Genomic DNA, 19,810 nt, shown 5'->3' with positions numbered 1-19,810 from the left:
CTTTCTAGCTCTTTCCTTTCCTGTGCATTGAGTGTGTTTCCTTCCTTTTTCCTGCTTAATATTGGTGTGACTGTCTGTCTGATGGTTTGCTGCATTTCCTCTGTGAGTTGGTTGTCTTTCAGTGTTGTTCTTCTAATGCTGCTAAGAAATCTTTCTTGTCCACATCCTGGAAAACAATAAACTGCCAATCCTAGATGTCGCAGTAGAGCGAACAGCCAGTGGGGAACTTCAAATGAGCATCTGCAGGAAAACAACACACACACTGACCAAATACTGACTTACAGAAGCAATCATCCAACACCCACAAACAAAGCTGCATTAGAACATTATTTCAGCAATCCACCACACAATGCAGCACAGAGGAACTACGCAGAGCAAAGGAAAATTACCTACACAGTGCATTCAAAAAGAATGGGTGCCCAATGAACACAGTCTGATTTCTCAGCAACAAATGCAACAAGCAGACAAAACACATCCAGAAACCCTAGTCACTCTCCACTACATCAAAGACCCCTCGGAAATGACTGCCAGACTACTCTGACCTCTTGGCATCGTGGTAGCCCGCAAACACACCAACACACTAAAACAGCAGCTAATGAACTTGAAAGATCCTATATAGACAACAAGCAAAACTAATGTGATTTATAAAATAATTTACAAGAACTGTAACAAACAATATATTGGATAAACAAGCAGAAAACTAGCTACCAGGATACATGAACATCAACCTGCCACAAAAAGGCATGACCCACTCTCACTATTATCCTTATTACAGATAAGGAAGGACACCAGTTCGACTAGGACAACACATCCATCCCAGGGCAAGTCAAACAGAGACACACACGAGAATCCCTAGAAGCATGTCATTCTAACCGGAACTGTATGACCAAACACAATGACTTGGATCCTATTTACCCCGAGATAAAGAACCAGAAATGGCTTTGCCACAGGAAACTGTGTCACCACAGGAAATGACATCACCAATCCAAGGAAACCTAAACACATAAATAGAAAGTGGGCCATATCACCAGTACTTCATCCAGAGACTCAGTGATGATGTTACCTAGTATGGTGACAAACATCTAAAAAATGAACCTTTCAACTCAGTGAGCAAACCTACATCCAGAAACTCAACCTGAGCTACAAATCTTCTCAAAACTCGCTAATATTGAAGGGTAAATAAATTGGTTGTACATCAATAGAAAACATTTTTGATACGTTTTCTAATTGGTGCTAGATACAAGTTCACACATTGATTTGGTCAGCTCTTAATTCACTTCAATGTTCATGTGGAAAAGTTTATTTTCATCCCTGCTGTAAAATAGATCTAATCAAAAATTACAACAGATTTAACTGAAAACATCCACATCCCATGGCAGTAATACATATAACTAGCAGAACATAGTTTAACATTCCTCTGAAATAAAAATGCCTTAAATTAAAATATTGAACTCCTTTACAACTCCTTTACAATTTACAATACACTTGATATAATATTACAATAAACTTCAATATCGGTTACAGACACATTTAAAGTGCAGCATTTATTCAACCTATTCAAGAAAAATGAGTCTTACACTAGTGACACAACAATGTAACAGCTGTACCCTGGTCCTGTGACATCATTTCTGTTCTACAGCAAAGGACTGCGATTACATAATCAATCTCGATGTTACAAAAAATGTTAAAATACCATTCAATTCAAAAAGGCAAAAATATAAATGAAATCTAATTGTGTAAGATTAAAACAAAATCAACCCAAGTGTTAAGAAATCAATGAAAGACACATTAACTGAAAGCATTAATGTCTCAGTTTTAAAATTCTAATGCTCGACGTAAAGTCCCTCTATGGCATCATCCCTCCCTAACACTATAGTCTCTTTTAGCCCCACAACCTTCTGAAATATCTGAGCTAATCTAATTCTGATTTCAAATATCAGTGTATCTAATTGCTGCACTACTTTGGTTGTCAAAACTCTACATTCTGTAATTCCCTCCTTTATAGTGTTATACTTAGACAAGAGAGGTGGAGTGTATAAGTCACTCCTTAAAACCTACATTATTCACCAAACATTAAGTTATTTTTCCTTATATGTCCTTCAGTGGCAGGGTGACACACTTTGTTGTAAAGTGCTCCTGTGAAGTGCCTCAGAATGTTTTATTACAAGACAAATATTGTATAAATATTCATTGTGGTAGCTGCTGTTTAATATCAATTACCTTCTTTGTTCCAATGTGCTGCTACATCTTTCAAACACAACTAATAACTACAATACATTCCATATAGATCCTCAACATTTAAAAAAAAATCAATTACTCCATATAAAATTTCTTATAACCACAGTACCTTGTTACTGTATTCAATTCTCATTGCATGTCTAACCAACAATCCCGAAAGCACTAGCACCACTGTTGTACTAAATGTTCAACCAGAAGATAAATACACTTAAAAATGTTTAAATTGATTTGGTTTTGTCAATGTGTAAAAGTGCACATTGTTTAGTGAAAAAATTGCAGAAGATTTTGTCCTTTTTTAAAATGCTGCAAGAGCTAAATCCACTTCAGCTTTTCACAAAAATAAAATGCAAATATACCCTCTACAATTATATTATTCATTTCTAAACGAGCGAATACTAGCAAGTACATTTGTTATAGCCCAAAATCTGAACACCCAATGTCAAAACTCAACTTTTTAAAGAATTTCATATCAAAATCTTAAAAGAGTTCTCCAGTAATAAAGTCTAAATAACACCAAATGTGGGGATAAAGTTTGCATTTCATTATTTAATTCAAAGTGATTAATGGACAGTTTGTGGAGTCACAGACACTGGTAATGTGGGGCAGAGTTATACTCCTGATCTTCACCGTGGGTACTTGCACAGTAAATCAAGAGTGAAAATATGACAACCACATTCGATCGAGATTGTGCAGTATCCCTTTCTTTGCAAGGTGAAGCGATTGATTTGATTCAGACTTTTCATGTGTACATCACCATTGATATCATGTCTCAAGGTTGATCATGCATTTTTGTCAATTTAAATAAAGGCAGTGCCATATGCAACCAGCAGTAGGGAATCCAAATTACTTTTCATTCAGACTGCAGGGTTTGATTTAAATCAAAACAGTTTGAGTTCAGATTGAATCCAGCACAATGGGGTGGCCTATTTAATTTGGTCTCACTCCAAGGTGATTATGTTTGTGCTGTTTTTAAACAATCATCCACTGAAAACAAGGAAACATTTTTACAGTGCTGGCTTAAAATGTAAGCTACTATCTTGTAAGGATAATTCAGATATTAGCAAAACTGTGCGTTGTTCTTAAAATTTATTTTTTGTTTTACTTTGTCATGGCCATTATAAATTAATACCCAACATTTGAATTCTGGGTTTCTGCTCATGAGTTAACCAGATACACTGCATAACCACAATCTTAGAATATTAAAGAACAAAAGGTGACCACTTGGCCCATAAAGTCTATGTTGGCTCTCCTGAGTTGCAATATTTAGTTTCACTGCTCTGATCTTTGCCATATTCTTCCAATTTGTTTTTCTTCAAGCATTTAACCAATTCCCTTTTGAAGGCTACTCATTGAATCTGTGTCCATCATCTATCAGGCAGTGCATACGATTTTAATGATTCAGTGCCTAACAACATTCTTACAATCACAGAACAATTATGGTATGCAAGATGACCATTTAGCTTATCTTGTGCTGGCTCTCAAAATGTAGTTCTCTCATAACTTAATATATTCTTCCTTTTCATGTCTGATCCAAGCCATGAATTAACCTGCCTCCATCACACACTCGGAGTGCATTTTAGACCCCAACCAATTACTGTATAAAAAAGGATTTTCCTCACATTGCCTTTGCTTCTTTTCCCAATTATTTTAATTATGCCATCAATTTCTTGATCCTTCGCAAATGGGAATTGTTGCTCCCTATTTCCTCTGTTCAGATACTTTGTAATTTTGAACACTTTCATCAAATCATCTCTCAACCTTTTCTTCTACAACCTATCTACAAAAGTGAAATTCCTTGTCTCTAAAACCATTCTAATGAATAATTTCATCACCATTTTTAATATTTTTATATTCTTCCTAAGGTTTGGTGACTAAAAATAGAAGCAATAGTCTAGTTGAGGCTGAACCAGTGTTTTATAAAAGTGTTGTCATAGTTTCCTTACTCATGTACTCCATGTTCTGACAGATAATGCTTAGGATGCTGTACTTTTTACTCACCACATCAACAACATCAATCTCATCAATGCTCTTGGGCATCAATTCAAAAACCTCAAACAAGTTAGATAAGCATAAGTTTTTTCTTGATTTTCCTAAATGACCTGCATCTGCACAAGTAACTTTTCATTTTGACTGAAATTATTCTTTTGACAAACTTCCCCACCATCAATATTTAACAGACTTTTTTGTAGTTGTTGAGCTTATCTTCATGCCATTTTATAAACACAGGTGTAACATTCACAATTCTCCGGTAACACCTTCAGTCTGAGGAAGATTGAAAAGTTACGGTTTGCATTTTTAGAATTTCTATTACTTCCCTCATAATCCTCAGATACAGCTTATTTGGTCCTGGTGCCTTATCGACTTTAGTACAGGAAGCCTAAGCAACATCTCATCCTTATCCATTCTAAACCCTTCAACTGTCTGAACTCCCTACTCTTTTACTTTGAATCTGTCTTCACCAAGGAAGGAAGTCAAAGTATTAAGTTGATGCCTCAGCCAAAGTATTAAGTAAATGCCAAATGCCTCCATATAGTACATCATTTTCAGCTGGACCCAAACCTCTCTTTACTACTCTTACTGTTTATATCCTTATACTAGACGATTGGTTCCTTTCATTTTTGCAACCAGTGTCTTTTCAAATTTCTTTTGCTTTTATTTGCTTTCTCAATTGTTCTCAACCTTCTATGTTCAGCCGAGTTCTCAGTTCACTTGATTTCGGAGTGATGTTGGCATTGTGTTCTTTATCTTAATCTCTATTTCCTTTGTCACCCAGGCAACTCTGGATTTGTTTGCTACCTTGCCCCTCTGTGGGAATATATCTTCACCAGATCATTTCTGACAAATCCCATTTTTGCCAGTAGTGGGATTAGGGGTGACAGAGGTCTTGATTCATGTGCTGGAAACTCAAATCTGGTCATTTGAACTCAGAACAGAGTTGAAACTGACACCATTTATGCTGCAGTAAAGGTCTCAGAATTGGAAGCGTCACAATACAGACTAAGAGTGGTTGTACCAATTATTGAAGGTTGATAGAAGTTACATGCAGCAAGTGAGGTAACCACCTCCTTCAGTTTTGGAGTGATTAGCTGTTGGCTTGAGTGTTTGTCTTGTCATGCCACACTGTTATTTAAATCACCGGCCCCTTAAATTGAAAAGCTTGCCCATGCCATTGAGGATTTAAAAATTTGATCTAGCAATTGCAACAGCTCTTTGATATTACCCTATGATTATCATTACATCATTAATTATTGGTGGCTTTACATGACCTATTATCTCAGTTGGGAATCCTAGCTTCACAGTTTGAGTGACAATTCAGAGACATTATTAAAGGATTAGCTCTGTTTGATGTGGAGGCATGAATACAAGTCAGTCTGTCTATGTAAATGATTATAGGACTTAAATGTTTGAATGGACTTTCATAAATTGATGTGTTTATTCATATAGTAAAGATGATGATTGATATTTAGAACTTTGTTTTACTTAATCGCAAGATAGCTCCATAGGTCTGCCCATGGTGGCTACTGGATGAGTTGGCATGGAGCATGTAAGGGCAAAACATTATCAACAAACTGACATGAATTGGGAAATGGGCTATAAAACACTGGGGGCAGTTGGCATGTGTTGGAATAGAATTTTTGAGGACACATTGATAGTGATGGGGCATGGATTGGCATGGTGTGTGCACAGGGTGAAGGGGTCTGAGTGGCAATGGCTAGATGATCTAATAACCTGCAAAACAACAGGGATGAAATCCTAGAGAATCCAGACGGACCCATTAAGCAGTCTACTTCACTACTTAACAGGCTTGGTGATTAACTCTAATCTGCATCTAGAGACTGCAGACACTTTCACCCAGAACATCCCCACCCCTGAAATGGGGATCTTGAATGAAGTCGAAAACTTTATACTTTTGCTTTCGTTTGCATATATTTTTAAATGAGATGAGATTGGTTGAATTTCTGTGTACTTATAGTTTTTTTTGAGCAATAGTGAAATATACTACGTCTTTAGACTCTGTACCTTTTAATGAAAAGATTTGAGTTAATTCACATGAATTTGACTGGAGGATTCATTAAACTGATTTCTGTTCATTAAAATGTTTGCCAAGTGTAATTTATTCTTATGTAGGTATAAATTTAAGATTAACATCAAATGACATAATTCCAGTTATCCCATTATTGCTGTGGCAGTGTACAATTGATCCTCTATGCAATTCTCACTTAAATGATTTCAAAATTCCTCATGGATTTATTCCAGAAGTACGCTACAGGTTACAACCCAATTCTATCCCGTAATCATTAAAATTGGATGTTAGCTGATTTACTCTTCATCCATTACGTCAGCATTAGCAATTAGCCTATCACAGTACTTTGGAACTTTATTCAATGTCTCTACCTTGCTACATCTCGTTGCACCTTCAAACGTATTCCTCAAAGCCTATCTCTGGTTGCACCTCAATTTCTGTACATTAATGGTGGCACAGTGGTTAGCACTGTTGCCTCTCAGCACCAGAGACCCGGGTTCAATTCCGGCCTCAGGCAACTGTCTGTGCGGAGTTTGCACATTCTCCCAGTGTCTGCGTGGGTTGCCTCCGGGTGTAAGGGAATGGGTCTGGGTGGGTTGCACTTTGGAGGGTTGGTGAGGACTTGTTGGGCCGAAGGGCCTGTTTCCACACTGTAAGTAATCTTATCTAATCTAATCTAACACACTTCTCCATTTTCTGCTTTGTCCAGTGCCTCACTAAGGAAAGATTTGCTACATTTAAGCTGCAATATAGATGTAACTTGATGAAAAGTACCAATGTGCTACTTCCAGCATAAAATTACGGTACTGTATTGGTCAACTGTTCATTTCAATCAAACCTGCAGAAACTTACATTCCAACTTGTCTTCAGCTCGTCCCCGTTCCAATAGTGACAGATAACAAACAATATCCTTTAGAAACACCACTTGTGGCAACTGTGACTGTAGCATGTGAGATGATGTCTTTAGAGGACTGTGACTCTTCCGAAGTGCTAAACTCATCTTCTTGTCTAAGCATTTTGTACCTATGGAAAAATAAGGAACAAAATCAACTTAACAATGTTAAATGCTCTGGCACAGTCACTTGTGGATTGGAGAAAAAGTGCAGTTGACATGAATGCCAGTAACTTCTATAATGCTTAGCTTGTCTGTCGATGATTTAAAAAAAATGTCCTTTTAAATCTAGCAAGAGTGGCAAGCTGAAATTGAATCCTATTGTATTAAACTCATGACATAAACCACTGATACATATCACTTAGCAACATAGAACACTAACCAGTTAAACACCAAGGAACTCAATATCATTGATGCATACTGACAATACCGAGAAAACCAACTGTCATTGGTGCATCTGCACAGATAAATGCAAAAGAATTAGATAGTGGTCAGGTTATCATAGATATTCACTTGAGTGGACATTGGTACAATGGGCGAAGACATTAGAAGTTTGGTGATATGGGTATACTCTTCTTTCAATGAACATCAAAAATTTTTATCTGGGGCACCTTTGAAGGAACAATGATTTGTATCTCAATGTCCTGCTCTGTTTGTAGGGTCAACAGATAGGTTTACAGCAGCTTTCTACTGCACATGTAGAAAACGGGCCTAAGGCAAGGATAAAGAGCTGAAGGAATGTGCGAAGCAAACTAATCCTTGTGTTGATAGTCTCGAAAATGCTGGTTTTGTCACTGATGTTTATTGCAATAAAATGAAGTGGACCTAATAATCATGGTAGTAGAATGACTAAAAGAGTTTGAGATGAACTGTGTGTGTTAAGCTACCACCCCCCACCACCAAGTGTTATATTGATGTCACTATTATGTATTTTGATATACTGTGATTTAGTGTGAGCATGCATAAATGTAAAGATAATAATTCTATCAGTTGTCAATGAGTCACATTGCTGTAATTATACTAGATTGTGGAGTGTACCTATTACCATTTTTTAAAATTACACATTGTGAAGTAGAAAATATTTCATTGTAAACAAAAATGCTATCAAAAATATTCTTTCCTCTTAAAGCCAAATAGCTTGCAAGCAGCAACAAATACCCACTTTCTTATGCTCAAGAAACTAGCTCCTGGTACCATGTTGGAGGAACCATTGTTAGCACAGTATTTGGTCCTGTTCTGCCTTTATTTTGTTTGAAATAATTTTGGTTCAAACAATGTCACATACTTCTTCACTGATAGATAATTGTTGAAGAAATGAAATGATTCAATATGGCTGCCAGCGGAATGCTTTTTAAAAAATTCTTGAACTGTTCTAGCCAACAGATTGAAAGATGTTTTAGTTCAAAATACACTACAGATATTTGTACTTATGTACTACAAACATTTTTGACAATTCATTTTCCTGGTAAATGCATCTTTCTGCTCCCAAGCAATATTTAGTCGACTGATGCTGAAGAATTGTATCAGTGTTGCTTGTTCTTTGTAAATGACCTTGCTGACTAGCTGCATGATTGAAGCCAAAGAATATTTATGTGGTGAAGGGCCTCTTTTCCAGCTATGCTTTATGTAGATCACTGGGTCTGTATAAGTTAGTAATCAACATAACACATTGTTTTCCAAGTTAGCATCACAATAAACTGTAAGCACATATTAGGGTACTAAATTAGTTAGGGAGTGTTCAAATAAGAGAGGATGAAAAGGAGAAGGACTGCATTAAAAAGTAAAAATTTAGTGGAAATCTGGGAAAGAAATAGTCTCTGACTGGACTGTTAAAAAAAGCTTTCACAGAACCAGAAACTGGGATTCTGTCAATAGGTCAGATGGGTGTCACAAATACTTTCCAGAGTTCAATACACATGATCTTGCAGCATCACTTCGGAACTATAGCAAGTTGTCAAGAGATGAATTATGGACAAACTGGGAGACTGACTTTCATTTTTATTGAATTAAATGCTACTGCCAGTTCTCTACACAAACAACATCAAACTTTTTTCATTGAAAGCAGTTAATTTTATTTTGAGTGTAAGACTTTCAAAAGAGGTAAAACTTCTCTTCAGTTATATTTCTATTAACTGGCTGCATAAAAAGTGTTTTTTTCTTATTAACTGCTGACACTTTTCCAGGAAGTAGTAAGGGTTTCTAGTCTTCAATTCGAGAGTCACGATCAAACTTGCGATTATTCTGTATACAAAGTGTCAATAATTTGAGTCGTGATGGTAAAATGGAGAGAATATACAGAGTTAGGCAGGAATTTGAAAATGAGTAGTAATACCTGGATTACTCCCGGTGCTGCGAGCTAGTGAGGGTAGGAATAGGAGGATAGAGCAGATGAATGTATGGCTGAGAAGCTGGTTTGTGGGAGAAGGATTCACATAGTTGGATCATTGGAATCTCTTTTGGGATAGAAGTGACCTGTACAAGGATAGATTGCAGTGAAATTGGAAAGGGAGTAATATACTGGCAGGGAGATTTGCTAAAGCTGCTCAAGAAGATTTAAACTATTAAAGGTGATGGGGTGGGGCCCAGGGAGATTGTGAGGAAAGAGATCAATCTGAGACTGGTACAGTTGAGAAAAGAAGCGAGTCAAACAGTCAGGGCAGCAGGGACAAAGCAGAGAATAAGGTAGATTAAGATAAAAGAACAAGATAAATTAAACTGCATTTATTTCAATGTAAGAGGCCTAATAAAGAAGGCAGATGAACTCAGGGCATGGTTAGGAACATGGGACGGGGAATATCATAGCAATTACAGAAACGTGGCTCAGGGATGGACAGGACTGGCAGCTTAATGTTCCAGGATCCAAATGCTACAGAAAGGACAGAAAGGGAGGCAAGAGAGGAGGGGAGTGGAGTTTTTGATAAGGGATAGCATGACAGCTGTATTGAGGGAGGATATTCCTGGAAATACATCCAGGGAAATTATTTGAGTTGAACGGAGAAATAAGAAAGGGATGATCACCTCATTGGGATTCTATTACGGAGGCCCTAATACTCAGAGGGAAATTGAGAAACAAATTTGTAAGGAGGTCTCAGTTATTTGTAAGAATAATACAATGGTTATGGTCGGGAATTTTAACTTTCCAAACATAGACTGGCATTACCATAGTGTTAAGGGTTTAGATGGAGAGGAATTCTTTTTAAGTGTGTACAATAAAGTTTTCTGATTCACTGTGTGAATGTAACTACTAGAGAAGGTGCAAAACTTGACCTACTCTTGGGAAATAAGGCAGGGCAGGTGACTGAAGTGTCATTGGGGGAGCACTTTGGGACCAGTGACCATAATTCTATTAGTTTTAAAATAGTGATGGAAAAAGATAGACCAGATCTAAAAGTTGAAGTTCTAAATTGGAGAAAGGCTAATTTTGAAGGTATCAGATAAGAACTTTCAAAAGTTGACTGGGGGCAGATGTTCGAAGGTAAAGGGACAGATGGAAAATGGGAAGCCTTCAGAAATGAGATAATGAGTGTCCAGAGACCTGTTAGGGTGAAAGGGAAGGCTGGTAGGTGTAGGGAATGCTGGATGACTAAAGAAACTGAGGGTTTGGTTGAGAAAAAGAAGGAAGCATAAGTCAGGTACAGACAAGATGGATTGAGTGAATCCTTCGATTATAAAGACAGTCAGAGTAGACTGAAGTGGGAAATCACGAGGGCAAAAAGGGGACATGAGATAGCTTTGGCAAATAGAATTAAGGAGAATCCAAAGGATTTTTACAAATACATTAAAGACAAAAGGGTAACTAAGAAGAGAATAGGGCCCCTCCAAAATCAGCAAGGCAGCCTTTGTATGGAGGAGATATTAAACAAATATTTTGCATCAATGTTTACTGTGGAGGACATGGAAGATATAGAATATGCAGAAATAGATGGTGACATCTTGAAAAATGTATATATTACAGAGGAGAATGTGCTGGATGTCTTGAAATACATGAAAGTGGATATATCCCCAGGACCTGATCAGGTGTACCCTCGAACTCTGTGGGAAGCCAGAGAAATGATTGCTGGGCCTATTACTGAGATATTTGTATTATCAATAGTCACAGGTGAGGTGCTGGAAGGCTGGAGGTTGGCTAACGTGGTGCCACTGTTTAAGAAAGGTGGCAAGGAGAAGCCAGGGAACTATAGACCAGTGAGCCTGACGTTGGTGGTGGACAAGTTGTTGGAGGGAATGAGGGACAGGATGTACATGTATTTGGGAAGGCAAGGACTGATTTGGGATAGTCAATATAGCTTTGTGCATGGGAAATTATGAATGATTTTGAAGAAGTAACAAAGAGGATTGATGAGGGCTGAGTAGTGGACGTGATCTATATGGACTTCAGTAAGGCGTTCAATAAGGTTCCGCATGGGAGACTGGTTAGCAAGGTTAGATCTCATGGAATACAGGGAAAACCATCCATTTCGATACAGAATTGGCTCAAAGGTAGAAGACAGAGGGTGGTGGTGGAGGATTGTTTTTCAGACTGGAGGCCTGTGACCAGTGGAGTGCCACAAGGATCGGTGCTGGATCACTACTTTTCGTTATTTATATAAATGATTTGGATGTGAGCACTGGAGGTATCGTTAGTAAGTTTGCAGATTACACCAAAATTGGAGGTGTAGTGGAACAGTGAAGCAGGTTACCTCAGATTACAACAGGATCTTGTTCAGATGGGCCAATGGTCTGAGAAGTGGCAGATAGAGTTTAATTTACATAAATGTGAGGTGCTGCATAATGAGAAAGCAAATCTTAGCAGGACTTATACACTTAGTGGTAAGATCCTTGGGAGTGTTGCTGAACAAAGCTACCTTGAAGTGCAGGTTCATAGCTCATTGAAAGTAGTCACAGGTAGATAGGATAGTGAAGAAGGCGTCTACTATGCTTTACTTTATCGGTCAAAGTATTGAGTACAGGAGTCAGGATGTCATGTTGCAGTTGTACAGGACATTGGTTAGGCCACTTTTAGAATATTGCATGCAATTCTAGTCTCCTTCCTATCAGAAGAGTGGTGTGAAACTTGAAAGGATTCAGAAAAAATTTACAAGGATGTTGCCAGAGTTGGAGGATTTGAGCTATAGGGAGAGGTTGGATAGGCTGGGACTGTTTTCCCTGGAGCATTGAAGGCTGAGGGGTGATCTTATAGAGGTTTACAAAATCATGAGGGGCATGGATACAATAAATAGACAAAGTCTTTTCCCTGGGGTGGGGGTAGGGGGGACTCCAGAATTAGAGGGCATAGATTTCGGGTGAGAGGGGAAAGAGATAAAAGGGACCGAAGGGGAAACGTTTTCACGCAGAGGGTGGTACGTGTATGGATTGAGCTGCCAGATGAAGTGGAGGAGGCTGGTACAACTGCAACATTTAAAAGGCATCTGGATGGGTATATGAATAGGAAGGGTTTGGAGGGATATGGGCCGGGTGCTAGCAGGTGGGACTAGATTGGGTTGGGATATCTGGTTGGCATGGATGAGTTGGACCGAAGGGTCCGTTTCGGTGTTATACATCTCTATGACTCCTATTGTATTTGAGCTTATGAACCTAAAAAGGAAGCATCTGAGATGTGGTATAAAAGCTACATATCATTGTTATAGGAGTAAGCAAATAATCTGTAATACTATATTTGATTGAGATAGGAAGTACGCACACAACACAGATTCTTTAAAACTATGGAAGTAGGATAAGGATACATGGTCAAACTAGTAAAATGCAATTACACGTTGCCAACAATGAAGAAAGTTACAGAACATTTCTAGATGAAGGAATTATAATGGTATAATAATAATGGACCTCATATCATAGCATCTTTTATACACACCAAATCAAATCAAACTTGTTTATCTTGTGTATGTAGCCTCAGCTGACAATTTTCTGAAAGTAATCGAACAGCATTTCATTGTTGGAAATGCTATCCTTCATAAACATGTTTATTGTCCACCTGATCTCAATTTAAAACCCAAAGGCGTATTTGCATTAACAACAGTGGAACTCTCTCAGATATTTTGACAAATATTTCCTTTTAACCATCATCACCAACAAAAAAAAACAAAGTCATTTTGCTGTGAAATCTTGTAGTGCACTACCTTGTTTGCTTACACAATAAATAATTTTGCACTTCTAAGTAATTAATTGTAGCTGAAGTGATGAGGTATTGCTGAGAAATGTGGTAAGGTACTATGAATATGCAAGTTCATCTTTCTGCAGTGTCACAACATAGCATGACAATGATTTGGAGATGCCGGTGTTGGGCTGGGGTGTACAAAGTTAAAAATCACACAACACCAGGTTATAGTCCAACAGGTTTAATTGGAAGCACACTAGCTTTCGGAGTGACCTGTTGAAGGAGCGACCTGATTGCTCCTTCATCAGGTGACATCGCTACGAAAGCTAGCGTGCTTCCAATTAAACCTGTTGGACTATAACCTGGTGTTGTGCGATTTTTAGCATGACAATATTCTGGATGTTACTGATGGGGTGCATTACACTGATGTGTTGCATTTACTCCCTCCACCCCCACGCTCCTCCTTGATACAAACTAGTTCCAATTATTTTTGTGTCGGATTTGCAGGTTGATAGCAGCATGGAGAGATCAATGAAACATGTGGAAGATTGGCAAATGAATCAGCTCACAGTTTGTCTCCTTAGACAATGAAATTTAAGATAGAGAAATAAACTGAGCAATTGACAGAGAAGCTAAAATAGTGAATTAGAGTCAAATGCTGAAAGAAAAAGAGTAATACAAATTAAATAGAGAGATAAAAACACAGACTAAAGGAAAATAAATTTTAAAATTTAAAAAAATCTTAAAATCTCAAAACCTTTAGGGCTAAATTATAATTTATTAGAATGAGTGCCAATAGATTGTATCACCTCACCCTGGGCCTTCAAGATTGAATGACATGTCAGGATTATAACTTTCTGCAGGAAGTTTAAATGCATTTACACACAAATCCAGCAATTTCTTGAGTTTTAGGCAGATTGATTATAAACTTTGACATCAATAGTGGAGCAGTCCATATTGCCTATCATTTTCTGCTCATTCACAACTTATATCTATTGTTCACAAAAAAAATTGCCAGTATTTTGTAAATGAATAATGGCTACAGCCAAAACTTGCCATTATTTTATGCTTAGCTGATACCGAGTATTAACATTTTTGTTCTTAGCTCCTGCAGGAAAATCTGCCATCTACATCTGGCCTGGCCTACACACACACTCGTTTGGCTGAACTGGTCCTCACCCTTAACAATTTCTCCTTCAAATCCTCCTATTTCCCTTCCCACGTGGTTGAAGATGCCCTCCAATGCATCTCATCCACATCCCGCACCTCTGCCCTCAAACCCCACCCCTCCAACCATAACAAGGACAGAACCACCCCCACCCATCACTTTCCACCCTACCAACCTTCGCATAAACTGCATCATCCGCCGACATTTCCACCACCTCCAAACAGACCCCACCACCAGGGATATATTTCCCTCCCCACTCATTTCCGCTTTCCGCAAAGACTGTTCCCTCCGTGACTACCTGGTCAGGTCCACGACCCCCAATAACCCACCCTCCCATCCTGGCATCTTCCCCTGCCACCTCAGGAATTACAAAACCTGTGCCCATACCTCTTCCCTCACCTCCATCCAAGACCCAAAAGGAGACCTCCATATCCATCAAAGTTTCACCTGCACATTTACCAATGTCATTTATTGTATCTGTTGCTCCCGATGCAGTCTCCTCTACATTGGGGAGACTGGATGACTCCTAGCAGAGCGCTTTAGGGAAAATCTCCGGGACACCCGCACCAATCAACCCCATGGCCCAACATTTCAACTCCCTCTTCAATTCTGCCAGGGAGATGGAGGTCCTGGGCCTCCTCCACCGCCGCTCCCTCAGCACCTGACGCCTGGAGGAAAAATGCCTCATCTTCCGCCTTGGAACTCTTCAACCCCAGGGCATCAATGTGGACTTCACCAGTTTCCTCATTTCCTCTCCCACCTTACCTCAGTTCCAACCTTACAGCTCAACACCATTCTCATGATCTGCCCTACCTGCCAATCTTCCTTCCCTCCTATCCATTCTACCCTCCTCTCTGACCTACCACCTTCATCCCTAACCCCATCCACCTATTGTACTCTTTGCTACCTTCTCCCCAGCCCCACCCCCCCTCCCTTTTATTTCTCTACCCTGAAGGCTCCCTGCCTCCATTCCTGATGAAGAGCTTTTACCAAAACGTCAATTTTCCTGCTCCTCAGATGCTGCCTGACCAGTTGTGCTTTTCCAGCACCTCTCTAATGTAGACTCCGATTTCCAGTATCTGGAGTTCTCACTTTTGCCTATGTGACTCCAGGTCCACAGCAGTGTGGCCGATTCTTAAATACCCTATGAAATGGCCACTCAGCTACAGACTGTGACTACTGCAAAGTCTGAAAGAAGGAATGAAGAAAAACGATGAACCACATGTCATTGACCAAGGCACTATAAATGAAGCTGTCAACTCTGCAAAGTCCTTCCTACTGACACCCAGGACCTTGTACCAAAATTTGGAGAGCTGTCTCACAGATGAGGCAAACAAAAGCCTGACTTAGTTATTTTCAGAGAAATATACCTTACGAGCAATATCCCAGACACAGCCAAAAGCATTCCTCGGTAAGTCCTGTCCCATGTACCGGACCGACCCTCTATGTGTAACAATACAATGGTACACAGTTGGGAGGGAGTTGCCCTTTGAATCCTCAACATTGATTCCGGACCCATGAAGTCTCAAGATATCAGGTCAAACATGGGCAAGAAAATCTCCTCAGCTCAAGCATGTTGAGCGTCATTTGCAGGACACACAGAGGGTGGCAAAGGCACAGAACATACTGTGTATGGATGGTTTCAACATCCAACATTCAGAGTGGCTCAACAACAGCACAACCAACCAAACTGGATGAATCCTAAAAGGGCATAAGCTGCTAGACTGCACATATATCAAAAAGGAAAAACCCTTACTTGGCCTCATCCTCATCAATCTACTGGTAACAGATGCATGTGTTAATATCAGGAGAAGTGACACTGCATTGTCCTTATGAAGATGAAGTCGCAAGTCTGAACTGATGACATCTTTTATCTTGTTGTGTGACACTACTTGAATGAGACAGATTTCAAATAACTAGCATCTCAAGACTGGTCATCCATGAGGCACTATCGGCCATCCGCAGCAGAATTGTACTCCAGCATAATCTACAAACTCATGGCCCAGCATATTTCCCCACTTTACTGGATCATGGTCGATCACCTGGCTGAAGAGGGAATGCCAGGAGCAGCAGCATCAGACATACCAATGAGGTGTCAACTTGGTGAATCTACCACACGGAATTATTTGCATGCAGGTGAAAACAGATGCAATAGACAGGTGTAAGAGATTCCACAGCCAATACATTGGGTCGAAGCTCTACAGGCCTGCCACACACTAGAGGAAGACAACAAATATCTCCTTCCTTAGTAATAGAGGAGTCTAGCACATCACTGCAAAGCATGATAGAAAATCTACAATGTGGAAACAGGCTATTTGGCCCAACAAGTCCAACCACCTAAAGAGTATTCCTCCCAGACCCATCTCTTTAACCTACAACCCACATTTCACATGGCTAATGCACCTAACCTACACATCCCTGAACACTGGACAATTTAGCATGGCCAATTCACCTAACCTGCACATCTTTGGATTGTGGGAGGAAACCAGAGTACCTGGAGGAAACCTATGCAGACGCGGGGAGAACATAAAAACTCCACACAGACAATCACTCGAATTAAACCTGGGACCCTGGTGTGTGAGGCAGCAGGGTGAACCACTGAGCCACCATGCCGCCCTTTTGATAGATAGTGAAGAATTGGTCCAATCTTGTCCAGAAGAGTTGATTTGATGATCCATTTCAGCCATCTCCAGAGATCCTGAGTTCTGTGAATACCAGTCTTTAGCCAATTTGATTAACTCCACATAAGTGCAGACACTGGATACCACAAAAGTTTTTAAGCCCTGATGACATTTCAGCACTTGTATCGAAGAACTGTGCTTCAGAACTGGCCAAAGCCCTAGCCACCCTGTTCCAGTCCAGCCCCAACACTGGCAATTATCTAACAATGTGGAAAAGTTCCCAGTTATGTTTTGTCCACAAAAAGCTGGCCAAATCCAATCAATTACTGCTTTATAAGACTACTATCAAAGCTGACAGAATGTGTCATTCAGCAGCATTTTGTTAACAATGACCTGATGCTCAATTTGGCTTCCACCAGGTATAGTCAGCATTCTTAGCCTAAACATGGACAAAGAGCTGAACTCAAGAGAAGTGAGGGCACCTGTTTTTGGCGTCACAGGGTCAGACATGTACAGCACAGAAACTGACCCTTTGGTCCAACTTGTCCATGCCAACTAGATATCCTAATCTTATCTAGTCCCACTTGCCAGCACTTGGCCCATATCCCACTAAACTCTTTCTATTCATATACCCATGTAGATGCCTTTTAAATGTTGTAATCTTACCAGCCTCCACCACTTCCTCAGGCAGCTCATTCCAGAAATGCACTACCCCTTGCATGAGGTCCCTTTTAAATTTTTCTCCTCTCATCCTAAACCTGTCTCAATGTAACATCAAGGAGCCCTAAGAGAACTAGAGTCAATGGGAATCAGGGGGAAAATTCTCTACTGGTAAAAATCATACCTGGCACAAAGGAAATCACTGACACACCACTATAAACATCTTCAGGGGTTAGTATGGACAAAAAAAAAGAACAAACTGGACCAGCTATGCAGAACCTTCATCTACGAGTGCAGGTCAGAAGCTGGGAAGTCATTAACAACATTTTACAGCAAACAAGAAAGCTCTTCGGCTAATCGCGTCCACACCAGTCTTTAAGCACCCATTTACTCATCCCATTTTCTGACTCTGCAGCAATAGACACAGCTTCTGACTCCTTAAAGCTTTTCCACCATCTATAAGACACAAATCAGGAGGATGTTGAAATGCTCTTCATAAGTGCAGCTCCAAAAACACACAAAAAAGAACTTAATACCATCCAGAACAAAAGTAGCCACTTGACTGGCAGTTCACCTATCATGTTCAACATCCACGGTCTATATAGAAAAGCAGCAGTATGTACCACCCTCACCCTGCACAATTCACCAACATTTCCCTGGTAGCACCTTTTAATCTGGTGACCTCTAACACCTAGAAGGAGAAGAGTAGCAGATACATGGTTACACAACCTGTAAATTCCCTTACAAACCACACAACATCCTTGCTTGAAATAGATCACTGTTTCTTCACTGTTCACCAAGTTAAAATCCTGAACTCCCCTCCTAACAGCACTATGGGAATACCTATATCACATGGACTGTACTGCTTTAAAGTGACTGATTACTACCAGTTTCTCAAGTGCAACTGGGTACAGGTGACAAATTCTGCCCGGGCCAGTGACACCCAAATCACCTGAATGAATAAAAGATGAGCACTTACACACACAAAGAAGACATCATCTTAAACATGCCTACCAGATCGGTGAGGTGACAGTTAATGTGTTTCCATTGTATATTAATTTAAGCTGGAATGTTTGAACCAGACAATGTTTACTGCATCTAAGCACTTAATTTCAGATTTAAATTTAATAATTGAAGCTGTTCATTCAAATAGCATCCACTGCTTCCCCATCCCCAAATTTAGTTAAGCTTGAACATATACAGCCTTAAAGTCGAGACTACATATTCATTTGCAAGTAGTTCATTACCTTAGTGTTTGAGATTTCCTGTTTCTTTGCGGGCAAGTTTAAAACTGTTGTCTCTTCTTTGTGGCCTTCTCTCCCGCTAGTACAAACCCTGCCCATTATATCATCCTTTCCTCCCCATCCACCATTCTGCAACCTCCCTCTATCCACACTGTCCTCACTTGAAGCCTTCCTCTCTCTCCACCCACCCTACTTGCAGCCCCTCTCACACACAGGCTAATTGTCATCCCATCACCACCCATGCAGTCTCCTCTTCTTCAACCATGCCCTCCTTTCCCCATGTCCAGGCCCTGCAAATGTCAGTTTTGGCATGAAACAGTCCCTGCTGTTTCCCCAACCATGGCTAAAAGGACTGGGTCCCAAGTCCCGACTCTCCCTAGTTTTCTGGGCCTCAACCTCCAGGGCCCTGATACTTCTGTCAATCCCCTTACTTCCAGCACTGACTGACCTAACACCGGTCAGTCCTCTAATAAGTGATTGTGCCCCTCCCGGTTTCCTACTTGTTAGACAGCAGAAAACTTAGGAAAAACCAGCTCCTCACCATTTCATTCAATTTACTCCACAGGTACAAACTTTTATCTGATTTTTCACTCCCATGAGTGATTTTTTTTCCAGACAATTTGGAGTGTGGGAGCAAATTTGCCTGTCTGTTAAAAGCGTAGGTCAACTTGTAAAATTAAAATAAAAACAGCAAGTTTCACTTAAATACTTTGATGTAAAAAACTCGGTATGGTATATTAGATGATTAATACCTTCAAAACATACTGTTATAAACAAAAGTGCTGTTTTATTTGCAGTCTCCAAACAGTTTAAATATCCTTTTTCCTTTCCAATTGCCAAATTACAGTCTGAGGGATTCTCCTCTTGCC

General features: G+C 39.7%; 1 protein-coding gene across 5 annotated transcripts in view; it reads right to left on the bottom strand.

Moving 5' to 3' along the window:
- The window catches only part of dgkg (diacylglycerol kinase, gamma), a 527,377-nt gene that overhangs the window by 274,478 nt on the left and 233,089 nt on the right, over nt 1–19,810 (bottom strand). For all 5 annotated transcript variants that reach the window (XM_072578849.1, XM_072578848.1, XM_072578852.1 and 2 more), the window contains one exon: nt 7,115–7,285. In XM_072578849.1, coding sequence (XP_072434950.1) covers nt 7,115–7,285 — 171 coding nt within the window. The remainder of the gene's footprint in view (nt 1–7,114; nt 7,286–19,810) is intronic.

Source organism: Chiloscyllium punctatum, chromosome 10 (genome assembly GCF_047496795.1).
Source record: "Chiloscyllium punctatum isolate Juve2018m chromosome 10, sChiPun1.3, whole genome shotgun sequence".
In the NCBI taxonomy this organism is placed as follows: Eukaryota; Metazoa; Chordata; class Chondrichthyes; order Orectolobiformes; family Hemiscylliidae; genus Chiloscyllium; species Chiloscyllium punctatum.
This window is presented reverse-complemented; position numbering and strand designations above follow the sequence as displayed.